The sequence below is a fragment of the Colletotrichum acutatum genome (genome assembly GCF_030867785.1).
Source record: "Colletotrichum acutatum strain CBS 112980 chromosome Unknown BDZ83scaffold_27, whole genome shotgun sequence".
Lineage (NCBI taxonomy): Eukaryota > Fungi > Ascomycota > Sordariomycetes > Glomerellales > Glomerellaceae > Colletotrichum > Colletotrichum acutatum.
This window is the reverse complement of record NW_026849021.1, coordinates 40,963-54,868: the sequence shown is the minus strand read 5'-3', so window position 1 is coordinate 54,868 and position 13,906 is coordinate 40,963. Positions and strand designations below refer to the sequence as shown.

Genomic DNA, 13,906 nt, shown 5'->3' with positions numbered 1-13,906 from the left:
CCTGCAGCGTCAGAAAATTTCTAGAACGACACCAAGAAAAAGAAATCAGCAGAAACTTCATCGGCCGGGCTTTTTTTGGACTGCCTTACGTAAGTAGGAGAGACAAGCGTGCTGCCGGGTGTATCGTGTGGGGGGGGGGGGCTCTTTACCGCCGCCGTTCGCCGCAGAGCCACTGCAAGACCCGGACCCTGTGTCGCTGCGTTGCACTGTCGCGGAGCTGTCAGGTCACTCGTTGGTGTACCTGCACTGGTACAGTGGTGCTGAACAGCGTGTTGGGTACCTGTATGGTCAAGTACCTTAGGTAAGCTCGGTAAGGTACCTTAACGTAGCAGAGGGGTGGGAAAGTGACCATTTTTGGTAGGTGGGCGGATATCTTCGGCGTTGGCGGGGTCATTTTTCACTCCCGATTCCTGTGCTCTCCCTCGCTCCGTCTCAATTCTCGCACCATCCCACCACGACGATTGCGTTTCTCTTTTCCTACCTCTTACATATCTAGAGTCCGTGGACTGATTCCCATTCTTACACTTCCTCCTTTCTCCCTTCTCCTCCTCTCTCCTTTCTCCCTTCTCCTCTTTCCCTCTATCAACCTCCCTCCTATAAGCCAACCACATTATACCCATCCGAATCGCAATCATGGGAGACGCCATCAACGCCACTCGCGCGGCCGTCACCGCAAAGTCGGCCACCGAGCTCATCGGCAACACACCTCTGGTCCGCCTCAACAAGATTCCCCAGAGCCTGGGCATCGAGTGCGAGGTCTACGCCAAGGTCGAGCTCTTCAATGCCGGCGGCAGTGTCAAGGACAGAATCGCTCTGCGCATGATTGAGGAGGCCGAGCGAACTGGCCGCATTAAGCCCGGTGACACCCTCATCGAGCCCACCAGTGGAAACACGTATGTCCTAATGAAGCTCAAAATCACCAGTTTTCACAACTAACATTGAACAGTGGTATCGGCCTGGCTCTCGTCGGTGCCATCAAGGGCTACAAGACAATCATCACCCTTCCCGAGAAGATGTCCGCCGAAAAGGTCTCCGTCCTCCGTGCCCTTGGCGCCACCATCATTCGCACCCCGACCCAAGCCGCCTGGGACAGCCCCGAGTCGCACATTGGCGTCGCCCGCCGCCTCGAGAAGGAGATCCCCAACGCCCACATCCTCGACCAGTACGGCAACCTCGACAACCCGCTCGCCCACGAGTTCGGCACCGCCGAGGAGATCTGGGCCCAGACGGGCGGCAAGATTGACGCCCTCGTCGCCGGCGCCGGCACGGGAGGTACCATTTCCGGCATCGCCCGCGGCCTGAAGAAGCACAACAAGGACGTTAAGATTATCGCTGCCGATCCCCACGGCAGCATCCTCGCCCTCCCCGAGTCCCTGAACAAGGAGCACGAGAACGAGGGCTACAAGGTCGAGGGTATCGGCTACGACTTCATCCCTGACGTTCTCTCCCGCGATCTCGTCGACAAGTGGTACAAGACCGAGGACCGCGAGTCCTTCCAGCTCGCAAGACGCCTTATCGCTGAGGAGGGTCTTCTCGTCGGCGGCAGCTCCGGCTCCGCCATGGCCGCCATGGTCCGCGCCGTTAAGGACCTTGGCCTCGGAAAGGGCCAGACCGTCGTCGTCGTTCTCCCCGATAGCATCCGCTCCTACCTCTCCAAGTTCGCTGACGACGACTGGCTCGCCGCGAACGACCTCCTCCCCGAGGTCAACGGCCTCGAGACCCAGGCCACCACCAACGGCGCCGCCACCAGCGCAAAGGGCTCCGTCGACCCCTATGAGGGCGCCACCGTCAGCGCTCTCCGCCTCAAGCCCGTCATGTCCGTCCCCGCCACGAGCCCCTGCTCTGAGGCGTCCGAGATCATGCGCGACAAGGGCTTCGACCAGCTTCCCGTCCTCTCCGCAAGCGGCCACAAGCTCGTCGGTCTGGTCACCCTCGGTAACCTGCTCAGCTACATCTCCTCAGGCCGCGCCACCGGTTCCAGCCCCGTCAGCGACGTCATGTTCGACTTTGGCCGCTTCGATGAGGTCGTCACGGATCCCAGACAGGCTGGTGAGACGGGCGAGAAGAGCAAGAAGAAGCGCAACTTTGTCGAGATTACTCTTGACACCCCTCTTTCGACCCTCAGCAAGTTCCTCGAGTGGAACAGTGCTGCTGTCGTTACCGAGAAGGCCGAGGGCACCAAGAACCTGTCCAAGCCCGTGGCTGTCGTCACAAAGGTCGATCTGCTCACCTGGGTCGTCAACAAGAAGGCCTAAACGCTTCCCCCCTTTTTCTTACGATAATTAAAAAATTACGACTTGGCCTATATAGAGTATCAAGAATACGCATGAGGATGCAGATGATGTTGCTTTTTTACCTGGGTATCGGCGTTTTGAAAGCGGGCATAGCAAAGGTGGCAGGGGCAAATCTTGGGTCGAATCAACTGACCCCGGTTGGCAGCATTTGCTTGGAAATCTTGGGATGGGAGTAGACTCAACATCTACGTAGAGAACAGGGCAGCCAGTCTGATCCTATAAGGATAGAATCACAACCACACAGTGTTTTGCGCCATCTTTTGGTCATCGAACTAACTTTTCTCAACAACGTAACAATTATATGCTTTTATTATTATATGCCCTTTACCGCTGCATCACTCATTATATCCGCTGGGCAATCCAAGACCACCACTTATCAGGGCCCGTAGCACTTCCAGTAACATTGCCCGCGATGACATCCACCTCCACGTCAAATTCGCGCAGCTGGTCAAAGGTGAACTTCTCCGTACCATACGCGCCCAACCAATCATCGTGCTCCTCGGAGCCAACATCATCAATGCCGACACCGGAATCCAACAGACCCTTGCTGCGCGACGACCGTATCCGCGTAATCTCAGCCTCGAGATTCGACTTAACCAGCGCGCCAGGCAGCGCCGTGAACAGATCCGTCTTGTTGGCGGCGACGAGGACGGGGATAGGCGGGGGCGGCTTGGACGACTTGCTCGAGGCAGCGCGCTTTTGGAGACCGAGGAGGACTTCGTAGAGGTAGCTTGCCGTGGGCGCGAGGGCCTCATTCTCGCCAATGGCGGCGGCGTCGACCATGAAGACGATGGCCTTGAGCTTGGAGTTCTTGCTGTTGCCGGCGCCGGCGCCGCTGGCGAGCTTGCCGAGGGCGTAGTTGCGGAGCTTGCCGTGGCCGGGGGTGTCGACGAGGAGGAACTTTGTGTGGGTGCCGCTCGTGTCGTCGTGGTTGCGGAAGCTCTGGGCCGTCTTGCTGTCGCGCGAGGCCGTGAGCTCGACGGTTTGGGGGCGCTGGCTCGTGTGGGTTGTCGCGGGGGCGTCGCCTCGTTCGAAGAGGGTGAGGAGGGCGGTCTTGCCTGCGCCGGCGGGGCCGAGGAGGAGGACGGAGGGGAGAGTTGTGTAGGGTGTTGACTTGATGAGGATGTAGTGGAGGAGGACGGGGAAGAGGAGGACGATGGCGGCGCCGATGAGGATGACGGGCGTCGAGGGGGTCATGATGAACTCGAGGAACTCCGTGAAGGAGCCCATTTTATCGGCCATGGTTGCTGTCGCTGTTGCTGGCGGTGGTGAAATTGTCGGGTGTTGAGAAGAGTGTCCCCGGAGACCCTGCGCGAAACGGCTGACTAGGGGTGGAGGGGTTGGATGGTGTGAGTCGTGTCGGGTGGTCGTTGACAGATTTCCAGAAGAAATCGCCAAATGCCGTCAGTGGAGCTCTTTCCTTGCCCAACGAAGCGCAAAAGACAGGAGAGTGGCAGGAGTGGCAGGTGGTACGTGCACCTCGGAGATTCAGCCACAGTATACCCGCTTTTTCGGACGAGGCTGAGGGGGCCGAGAAATCCGCTTCCACCTCTAAGGTGAGGCTAAGCATGGGTGTCACTGGCATCTCATGCCAAGCTTTGGGGCGCTGAGTTCCTCCCAGCCAATCACGGCTATCACGGCAGACGACTGCAGGAGAGTGGTCGACCCGCCTTTGTCAGCTCAGCCTCGCTAGTCCGATTTAGGGGGAGGGTCTCCCGGCGATCCCCTTCCACTCACTGGACTCGGTGCTCACCTCGAATTCCCCAGTCGTCAACGCTTGCCAACGCTGCCGAGCTCTGCCAAAGCTGACGACACGCAATCTCGTCACTCTTGGCTTCCGGGCGTCTTTTCCGTCCTCCTTCCAACTGTGGCACAACTTTCTCTTTTTGTTTCCACTCTTGTGTTTCTATCATCAATCTCTCGTTTGTTGGTGACACCCCTGTCCACCGTTGCGCGCGTGCGAGCCCCCCGTCTCAATTCTTTCGCCTGGACCGCATCCATCCATCCCCTTACCTCAAGCAATGCGACGCTAGGTTCGAGCCGAAGTTTAAACTCCCCGAACAAAATAATACTCAACTCTTTCCCACCTACCACAGCTCTTCCCAATCGATAACCGACTGTCCTTCTCCTCCCCAATCCGAGACATCGAAAGAAAGGCTTAGAGTCCCCGCAACCGCCGACTCCCCGACTTCGATGGACAAATCTACCACGACGGCCGCTGCCGCCGTCGCCGCGTCCGTGGCCCCAAATCAACCTGCAAACAAGACGAGCGCCGCTGCGCCCACACTGAATAATGAGCTGGAGATGGGAAGCATTGGCGGCGATGCGCCTAGCGCGGAGAACGACATCATGCAGATTGCGCGTGTAGGAGACGTTCCGGCCATGGAGAAGCTCTTTGAGTCGGGAGAGTACGATGCGACCTTCACTGATGACGAAGGCATCACACCCTTGCATGTACGTTGCATGCCACCTCTTTGAAGGCCTCCCAAGCCTTGTCGCAGCCGGGTCTGATCTCATTGTGCTAATATATCCCAGTGGGCAGCTATAAACAACCAGTATGCCATGTGCAAGTTCCTCATCGACAATGGCGCAGAGATCAACAAGAAGGGAGGCGAGTCCATCGCAACACCTCTCCAATGGGCCGCCCAGAGATGTCACTACTACACTGTCAACCTCCTCCTCCAACATGGAGCCGACCCCCTCATCACCGACGCCCAGGGCTACAACACCCTCCACATCTCGACCTTCAACGGCAACACTCTCCTCCTTGTCCTCCTGCTCCACCAAGGCATCCCCGTAGACGTGCTCGATAGTTACGGTCACACGGCGCTCATGTGGTCCGCCTACAAGGGCTTCCCTCAATGCGTGGACCTCTTCCTCCGTTGGGGCGCTAGCATCCACACCACGGACGAGCAGGGCTTTACCGCGCTTCACTGGGCGTTGGTCAAGGGCTCCCCCGCCTGTATACAGAGGCTCCTCGAGTACGGAGCGGACCGATTCGCAAAGACGCAGACCGGCAAGACGCCCGCTGTCACGGCTAAGGAGCTTAACACGACCGGCGCATGGCATCGGGCTCTTAAGGAGTGCGGATATGATGAAGATGGACAGCCGATTGAGCCTAGCTTCCCTGGTTCGCGCTTCCTCCGCCAGGATAAGAGGGGTTTCGTGACCAAGTTTTTGTTCCTGTGGCCCTTCCTATTGGTCTGGTCCATGATTACGATACTGGGAAGCATGAATGTTTTTGCTGGCGTCTTCTTCTCTCTCGTCGTTGGATATGCGCTTCAATGGTGTGCTCAACAGGTCATCGAGTTTGCGCCTCCCGACATGAGACACTTCCACAAGACTGTAAGTTCCGCAAGTGGCATTGTGATGATTCGGACTGACAAGAGTAGCCCTGGTTGGCTGGTATCTTTTCTGCATCTTTGTTCTTGGTCGGTCTGAGGTGGTTGACTACTATTCTTCCCGCGACTACCGGGTCTGCTGGTAAGCTTTGCTACACTACACGACGCTGAAGCCTTTGCTAACATCACACAGCTGGCACTTCCTCTCACTGGTGGCTCAACCTGATCTTTGGCGTATTCCTCGGTCTCTGTGCCTACTTCTACAGCGCCGCGATGAGATACGACCCCGGATTTGTCCCCAAGATGAACGGCATCGCCGAGCAAAAAGCCGTCATTGATGAGCTGCTCAAGGAGTGGAAGTTTGATGAGACAAACTTTTGTGTTACGTGCATGATCCGGACGCCTCTCCGCAGTAAGCACTGCAAGCGGTGCCAGAAGTGTGTCGCAAAACACGATCAGTGAGTGGACTTTTTGTCTCTAATGTAGAACCTCGCTAACCAGATTAGTCACTGCCCTTGGGTTTACAACTGCATTGGTATCAACAACCACCGTCACTTCTTCATGTACCTGATCAGCTTGACATTGGGCATCGTTTCCTACGACTTCCTCGTCTACTACTGTGAGTATCAGTCCTCTGAGCTCTGCTTCGGCGCTAACACCAATGGCGCAGACTTCACAGACATCTCGGACAAGGTCTCAGAAACCTGTAACTTCCTTAGTCCCAGCCTCTGCAAGGTTGTCAACGCCGATGGCTACACGGCAATTCTCACTGTGTGGACAACTCTGCAGCTCACCTGGGTTGGCATGCTGCTTTTCGTGCAGTTCGTCCAAGTCTCTCGCGCAATGACCACCTACGAAAACATGTTCGGCATCCAAGACGGCTCTCTCACGACCGCTTTCACCTCAACAGGCACCCCCCTCGACCCGAACCACCCGTCACTGACCCCTCCGGAATCTACTGGTGCCCACGCCCACGGCCACAAGCACAAGGGCGGCCGTCTTCAACAATGGTCTCGTCTCCTTGGCGTGGACCCCTTCATCGAGACCATCCGCGGTCGCGGCGCCGCAACCCAGAACAAGCGCAGGAAGAAGAACCCATATTCCAACGGCTGCATGGCCAACTGCCGCGACTTCTGGTGCGATCCCGCGCCCACATTTGGCCAACGCGAGAACGGTTCTGCCATGCTGGGTGGCGAGCCTGTCAACTACACCGCCATGTACGAGAGCCCGACCCTAATGAACATGAGCAGAGGCCGGAGGAGAGCAGGGGGCTACGAGTCCGTTGCTGCAGAGGAGGTATAATAGACTTGTTTTTTGTCATGATTGGAGGGAGGGGTACTGGATCAGTTCCACGACTGGTGGTGCGAAGGAAAGCTGGAAGTGCTGCCCTTCACGCGCCCCTCCTTTTGCGCGCTTTGCTTTTTCCCAAGCGACGACTTCTATGGAAGAAAGATTACGACGAGGCTTAAGATGATGTTATTTTACCCTCACAACGACGAAAGAGAGACGTGGCGTCAACGAGCGCCTGCAATTGCATGGCTCGGGATGTATTAATTGTTGGTATATGTAGAAGTATGACTTAGGTTGGTGTTGAGGAATGGAGTCTTTTCTCCGTGTGGACAATCTTGACTTGGCTCTAAGCTGCTTTTGCTGTGTAAGTGTGTTTCAATACCGCCTACTTGTCTTGAATGTTCCCCTTCTGGTCCAGACCCGGTTGCATTGGACCGCCATCCCGGACCGAAAAGATCCAAGACAGCCATCGCTTGAATGGTCCTGCGCCAATAGAATCAGAGGCGTGTTGGGTGCTTGTAAGGCACATTTATATTAGGCATACCAGCCAGTCTCCTCCAATCAGACTGTAGTCAGCACAATTGTCCTGCTTTTGGATAGGAGAGGATGTTCAAGGGCATCTGCGGCCGATTGGATCTGTACCTCATGTTGTTCGGCATAATGTCTTGCCGTAAGCGCTACGTCCAGAGTTGTGCAAGGTATATGAGGGGTTGTCTTGCATCAGGCAACACCACTGTCATCGTCTTTTTCGAAGCCAGCCTTGCCCTTGACATCAACGTGGGCGTTTTTCCGGCGTGCATTCACTCGCGAATTATGTGATGAGCTTTATGCAAGCACCGTCACAACAACGGGGCCTAGAAGCCATACTTCAGGCCTCCACCATCACCTCAAACCTAACGCCATATGAGAACTTGAACTACCCAACAGTCTCTCAGCTTCCCGGCGTAGTTGCTGATAGTCACGACGGAAGTTTGATATCACAATGGTATATCAGTAACCCCCAGCAAAGGTCAACCCCGTTTCTACAGATAGTAGTAGTCTACAAAGCTTGCGGCTGACCGTGATACTGCTAGATGGTCCGATCCCGCGAAGAATGCATACGATGACGCGATCGCAATCCTGAGAAGAGAGCTTACAGATGAAGAGTATCAACATTTACGGCTCCAAAGCCAGCACTCAATGAGTGATGTGCAGTCTGCGGTCGAGTCTGCCCGGCAAGAGTACCAGGCGAAGTCCAAAGGATCCAAGATTCAGTCTGCTTTGACAACCTGCTCATCCAGAATAATGTTCTATGGAGGTAAGCTCTGGGGAACAAGTCGCCAGTTTCACAGTGTAGGTGCATACACTAATGATTGATGTGCTGTTGAAGCAATATTTGATACCTTCTCACAACATCACCCCGAATATGTGTCTTTGGGCTGGGGCGCGTTGAAGTTCCTGTTCGTTGTAAGAGTCCCGCCGTCTCCTCGATCTAATTAGCGTCATATTGACTTGCACCAACAGGCTGTTCTCAATCATGAGGAGCTCCTTGTTGAGATATCGAAGGCAGTGTCTCGAATCGCACTCGTGCTGCCCAGAACCGAGCTACACTCTGTGCTTTACCCCACGCCACGCATGCAGGACGCTGTATCACAGCTATACGCAAAGATCATTGAGTTCGCCCTGATGGCAATCAAGTGGTACAAGAAAGGCAAATTATCTCACTCATTCACGGCTATTATCAAGCCATTCAGTTTGGGGTTTAAACCCATTGTCGAGGAGATTGCAGAGCGGTCCAAGCACGTCGATGAGCTGGCTAGCGCAGCAGTCAAAGCCGAGATCAGGGATCTACATGTCAACATTCATAGGCAAAATAAGACGATACTGCAATTGACAGAGATGGTTTCTTGTAGGTTAAGGGCATGACTTGGTCAGTCATTTAGATCTAAAGCTAATATAGGTGCTCAAAGTCATGCAGCAACAACAGTCTCTCCAGACCCAATCTCTACTGGCGTTGAAAGAAGAGCATAAACAGATGTTCAGGGCCAGCCAACTTGAGGACATAAGGACAGTCGCACTGCTAGAGGACACGGCAGTAGCGGATGACAGCCTGGCATGGTGCCGATCGATGCGCAATCGACGTAGACAGAAAGCGCCCACACAACTACCCCTATCTGAGCTACACAAACTCAAAGCCTGGACCTCTGATCCCTCATCATCCCTCTTACTCGCGGAAGGACAGGGAGTAAAGACCAGCTCGCTCGACTTTGCAGCTGATTTTCTTGATATAGTGCTTGAGCATGAGTGCCCCGTCATCTGGGCTTTGTCTTCAATCGTCATTGAGCACGACAATGATAGCCTGGTATCGTCGGTCTCAGGCGTTATTCGATCCCTCATCTCACAGGCTCTGTCACTGAACGATGCTGTAGTAAGCGAAGGCATCAATCCTCTCACACCTAAACACTTCAAGTCCGCCATCAGCATTGCCCAGTGGCTTGATATACTTGATCGATGCCTCTCGACTTTTAAGCGGCTATTCATTATTTTGGACATGAACGCTATTGAGACTGCTTTTGAGCAAGCGGAATGTGAGGAACCAAATTTTAAACTCGGTGACTTTGTGGAATGGATCACGCGTAAGTCAGAACTAAAAGGAGGAATCATTAAAGTCATCGTCGTATCATGGAGGTTTGGTGTGAATACGCCCATAGATGCCGAAACACTTTCTGAGGACAGGCATATTTTCACTGATAGAGGGCGCAAGATTGAGCGGCTGATGAAACAAGCCAGGTTCAGAGCTGCGTTCAGGAGAAGACACAAGAACTTCAGTGACAAGTTGAGATCTTTGATTACTTTAGATGACGCCAAATACAGCCTGTGATCTGCCATAACTTCGAATCGGAAATCAGCTCAATTAGATTTAGATATCCAAAGCGGAAGTAAATAAAGTATTCAGCCAGGCCTTTACAGATAGCAAGACTTTGTGAGACCTCTCGTAGCTGAGGAGACATCGATAACTCTAGAGGCACCCAGCACTGTATCTCAGCGAGATCTCATTGGGCCGGTGTCAGAGCAGAATGACATGTTAGAACCCCTTATCCTCAGTCCGCAGGTCTTACGCAAGTTAAGGCAGTCATCTGACAAAGTCACGTGTGACAAGATGAGGGGAAGCTTGCCTCCCAGCCTGATTGATCTTACGGGTGTGGGTGTTCAACCAGTCGTCCCGATCATTTTCGAAGAAACATCAACTGGAACTGGGAACCCAGTACGAATGAAGTGCTTCCGCTGCTTTCTAGAATTTCTCGTTCAGTCTGTTTTTTTCATGTTCAAGGCGCCACATATGAGCCATGGCACCACTTCCGGCGGGTGTTATTGAGTTGAAATTATCACGTGTACCAAATAGGAGAAGGCCCGACCAACACCAATCGAACGCAGCCCTTTCTACGGGACACCTGGCAAATACTACGTATACTCAGTCAGCCCCAGAAAGTGATGGCAGTGGATCGGAAGACATTTATGATCGAAAGGGTAGATCACAGAAAACTGAGCAGGATCTTACAACTCTGTTCCGTAGCTCAACTATCTCACGAGATGATACTCAAAGTCAAGCTGAGCAAGAACGCGAAAAGTTATCACACCTCAAGTTTCATTTGAACTCCGATAGTAAGCTGGGTTGACTAGTTTTTTTACAATCGTCGGGGTGCTTATGACAGCTCTAGACCTACAACTCAGCAATTCTAAAGACGCACAATTTCTCCCATCGCAGTACATCCAACGTTCATTTTCTAACACCTCTCGCGCCCTTCCACGCCCGTCATTGCCAGACCTAGCTCCGCCGCATGTTTGGACCTTGTCCCAGTCTGTGCAGCCCGATTTTCCCGCACGTGCTTCGATGCCGCCGCCGCCGCCGCCGCCGCCTCTGCCGCCCCTCCCGGCGCCGTCGCCGCGACCATTCCCAATGCCCTATTACGCTCCTTCTCAACGTATCAAACGCCATCGTCTAGCTCCAGTTCTCGGTCCACCTCGTTTTCCATTAACAAAGGCCTCGAAGAACTCAAAATGGCGGAGGAAACTGCACGCTCAAAGACAGCCATCTTCAGAAGAACGTCGGGAAGATATTGGTGTGCGAAATATCGAGCAGTTGAACGTCAACAGTAATCTCCATGATGGTGAGAAGAGCAAGACAGTGGACCTTCCGACAATCAAAGAACAACATGACTCCGGCCACAATGTGAACCTTGCCGAATCTCTTGCCTTGATTACAGAAAGGTACCTTGGCGTTGACGTTCTGGACCAGGGCAAAGAGGTATCCGCCTTCGTGTCCTACCTTCTCGACACAATCGAAATTTTACAGAGCCAAGCAAAATTCCGCGCTGCCTACAGCTACGACAGTGATTCTGAGAGTGAGTCAGTAAATCTAGAAGTAGCTGTCAGTCAGCCTCCCGATTTTCAGACTGTTCATCAACTCTTCTGCACAGTCGGGGATCATCACCATGGCGGAATGCTATCTCAAGATGAACCAGTGGCTCGAAGGACCAAGTTTGCTGGCGACACAGGTTGGCTTGAGGCTAAGAGAGGGATCAACAATCTCGAAATATGGTTAGGCGAGCGACCGTCGCTCTGCTTCATCGTCATTAGAGAGCACCGTTGCTCTCCAGATCAAAAAACTGATGACCAAAGACATAGGACGCAGAAGCCCTCGTTATATCCTTCTGCCAGACGAGAGAGGCTCAGAATAGTGTCGCCTATACTACAGAGAGCCCTGAATAAAGTTGCGGAATTTCAAGTTCATCCTGAGAATAGACATTACGAGGCCGCTATGGAAATGGATGCCCCATATCTATTCTTGTTTCACCATCGAAGAAGGCTCGCAACATTAGCAGATACCGAAACATACCAAGAAGTTCTTTTGCCTCTAATGAACTTTCTCAAAGAAAGCTACGAGGCCGAATACACGGAGGCTGAAGAGATGTTTGCCCAGGGACATGTCAACGCTCACCATATCCACAAGTTATTCAAGCCGAATCAAATGCTCCTCAAAAAAGAAAAAGGAGATCCCTCACTTGCATTTGTACTCAAAGATTACAGCCGGACGGCCAGGAATGATATCATGCTTGAAGGCTGGAAATGGGAATACGACGGCAACGACTTGGAGCGAACCAATGAATTCGGGGTGATCAGGTCTATATCTGAGGAAAAGACGAACATTTGCGACCTTTCCATTCACCCAATTGAGTTCGCCAGAGAAGAAGACATCAAACTTTTGACCCAAAGGGGAAACAAGTTTTGGAGCATGAGAGATCAAGCATACACCTGCTACACAGGGTGGGATAGCGGGTCAAAACATCAATATGTTGTCAAACACCCTTTCAAAATGACCACTTGAAAAAGAGGCTAACCTGACGCCAGGCCTCTGCAAGGTTCATGGTGGACACGGCAACATATCACATGATGCATGTCGAATCGCCACCTTCGCCATCTGAGAGATCACGCCAATATGATCCATGGCCCATGAAGGTCAATCGTCGAGAAGACTTACCGCACAATGCTGAGATGTTGATGCCCGCCACTGTGCATGGCTTCAATCTCCAACAGAAGAAATGGGGTGAGACCACGGGTTGAGATATTGGTCACTTTGAAATGATGCTGACGCTTTCTTGTTACAGTTAATTTGAATGTCGAAAATACTCATCAAGTAGATTGGAATCACAAAGCCTTCCAGCGTCTCGTTTTGGATGAGAAGATCAAGGAGATGATCCATGCACTCGTCAATGTTCAGACCTCGACCAAGAAGATGGACGATATCATCACTGGGAAAGGAAATGGCCTGATTATACTCCTTCACGGAAGTCCAGGAACTGGAAAAACATTGACCGCAGAGAGGTGAGCCATGATTGCGTATCGGTCAAACGTCAGGAAATGAGCTGAGATTCTTTGCAGTGTTGCAGAAATCGCAGAAAAGCCATTGTACCGAGTTACCTGCGGAGATATAGGTACTGAGGCGCCCGATGTGGAGAAATATCTCGAGACAGTCATGTACTTGGGGAAAGCTTGGGATTGCGGTTTGTTCCTATTGATTTGAAGCAGCAAGTAAAGTATTTTGGTGCAAACTAACTTGTGGATAGTTCTTCTGCTGGATGAAGCGGACGTTTTCTTAGAAGAGAGAACCATGGCAGACTTACAGCGAAACAGCTTGGTATCCGGTGCGTATAACCCCTTAGCTTCAATAGTGAAATACATTACTGACTCAACTTAGTCTTCCTACGGCTCCTCGAGTACTACGAAGGCATTCTCATCTTGACGTCCAATCGCGTTGGATCCTTCGACGAGGCATTCAAATCTCGTATCCAGGTGGCGATCCACTACGACAACCTGACCAAGATGTCACGTAAAGCAATCTGGCAAAACTTCTTCGACATGATTGAGGAGTCAACCGACGAAGATGCCAACATGCCGGAACTAGAGAGAAGACTCGATCAGTTGGCATCAGAAGAGATGAACGGCAGACAAATCCGGAATGTGCTACTCACTGCGCGACAACTTGCGAAGCATCGCAAGGAACGATTGGACTGGGAACATCTCAGTCAAGTTATCAAGACTTCTGCTGCTTTCAACAAGTACCTAAGGGCAGTTCGCGGACATACTGATGAGCAGTGGGCAAGGGGGGAATCGCTGCGTTAACGGTCAAATCGTTCGAATTTCTTCAACCTAAACCTATTTTCCCTAATTTATTTCGTGATTATTCGCAAAATTCTAGTAGCGGCTGCAAAGTTGATGTGATTGGATAGAAAAGACCCTAGCTAGCAGCGGACACCCGGAAGTTCTGATTGTCGTGAAGTAGATGCTGAGTGAACCCTACCCCTGGAACGACCGGTGCCTAACACCTCTTATGGGTGGCTAACCAGGAAGAGAGAAAGAAAAGTACTGAAGCAACATGTTCGGAGGCACACACTACTTCACTTCTCAGGCCAAATGACGAACGTTATCTGCATCTTCCATCGC

General features: G+C 52.6%; 5 protein-coding genes across 5 annotated transcripts; 4 read left to right on the top strand and 1 right to left on the bottom strand.

The window, feature by feature from the left end:
* Positions 1-431: 431 nt before the first annotated feature.
* On the top strand, positions 432-2,590 carry BDZ83DRAFT_613949 (cystathionine beta-synthase). The gene is made up of 2 exons (XM_060507787.1): positions 432-893; positions 947-2,590. The coding sequence occupies exons 1-2, from the start codon at positions 634-636 to the stop codon at positions 2,253-2,255; spliced, it is 1,569 nt and encodes a 522-aa protein (XP_060367070.1). The 5' UTR covers positions 432-633; the 3' UTR covers positions 2,256-2,590.
* A 46-nt stretch (positions 2,591-2,636) lies between these two features.
* Positions 2,637-3,536, bottom strand: BDZ83DRAFT_717997 (signal recognition particle receptor beta subunit; the record flags this gene model as incomplete). The annotated part of the gene is made up of 1 exon (XM_060512011.1): positions 2,637-3,536. The coding sequence occupies one exon, from the start codon at positions 3,534-3,536 to the stop codon at positions 2,637-2,639; it is 900 nt and encodes a 299-aa protein (XP_060367069.1).
* Positions 3,537-4,487: 951 nt separating this feature from the next.
* On the top strand, positions 4,488-6,937 carry BDZ83DRAFT_717996 (uncharacterized protein; the record flags this gene model as incomplete). Its single annotated transcript, XM_060512010.1, has 6 exons — positions 4,488-4,748; positions 4,830-5,639; positions 5,687-5,777; positions 5,829-6,093; positions 6,142-6,254; positions 6,306-6,937. 6 exons carry the CDS (start codon positions 4,488-4,490, stop codon positions 6,935-6,937), a joined length of 2,172 nt encoding a protein of 723 aa, XP_060367068.1.
* Positions 6,938-7,509: 572 nt separating this feature from the next.
* BDZ83DRAFT_613944 (uncharacterized protein) lies at positions 7,510-9,866 on the top strand. Its single transcript, XM_060507786.1, has 5 exons — positions 7,510-7,934; positions 7,999-8,222; positions 8,295-8,371; positions 8,429-8,813; positions 8,875-9,866. The coding sequence occupies exons 1-5, from the start codon at positions 7,744-7,746 to the stop codon at positions 9,783-9,785; spliced, it is 1,788 nt and encodes a 595-aa protein (XP_060367067.1). The 5' UTR covers positions 7,510-7,743; the 3' UTR covers positions 9,786-9,866.
* A 192-nt stretch (positions 9,867-10,058) lies between these two features.
* BDZ83DRAFT_613939 (uncharacterized protein) lies at positions 10,059-13,848 on the top strand. Its single transcript, XM_060507785.1, has 7 exons — positions 10,059-10,567; positions 10,624-12,257; positions 12,314-12,509; positions 12,571-12,787; positions 12,845-12,966; positions 13,030-13,107; positions 13,161-13,848. Exons 1-7 carry the CDS (start codon positions 10,252-10,254, stop codon positions 13,583-13,585), a joined length of 2,988 nt encoding a protein of 995 aa, XP_060367066.1. The 5' UTR covers positions 10,059-10,251; the 3' UTR covers positions 13,586-13,848.
* The last annotated feature ends 58 nt before the right edge of the window (positions 13,849-13,906 follow it).

Excerpts from the sequence above, each read along its gene's own strand:
- BDZ83DRAFT_613949 (XM_060507787.1), top strand. The coding sequence starts at position 634 with ATGGGAGACGCCATCAACGCCACTCGCGCGGCCGTCACCGCAAAGTCG. Across the intron at positions 894-946 it reads GAGCCCACCAGTGGAAACAC|TGGTATCGGCCTGGCTCTCG; the intron begins GTATGTCCTAAT and ends AACATTGAACAG.
- BDZ83DRAFT_613944 (XM_060507786.1), top strand. The coding sequence starts at position 7,744 with ATGAGCTTTATGCAAGCACCGTCACAACAACGGGGCCTAGAAGCCATA. Across the intron at positions 7,935-7,998 it reads ATCAGTAACCCCCAGCAAAG|ATGGTCCGATCCCGCGAAGA; the intron begins GTCAACCCCGTT and ends TGATACTGCTAG. Across the intron at positions 8,814-8,874 it reads ATTGACAGAGATGGTTTCTT|TCATGCAGCAACAACAGTCT; the intron begins GTAGGTTAAGGG and ends AGGTGCTCAAAG.
- BDZ83DRAFT_613939 (XM_060507785.1), top strand. The coding sequence starts at position 10,252 with ATGGCACCACTTCCGGCGGGTGTTATTGAGTTGAAATTATCACGTGTA. Across the intron at positions 10,568-10,623 it reads GTTTCATTTGAACTCCGATA|ACCTACAACTCAGCAATTCT; the intron begins GTAAGCTGGGTT and ends TGACAGCTCTAG. Across the intron at positions 13,108-13,160 it reads GCGAAACAGCTTGGTATCCG|TCTTCCTACGGCTCCTCGAG; the intron begins GTGCGTATAACC and ends GACTCAACTTAG.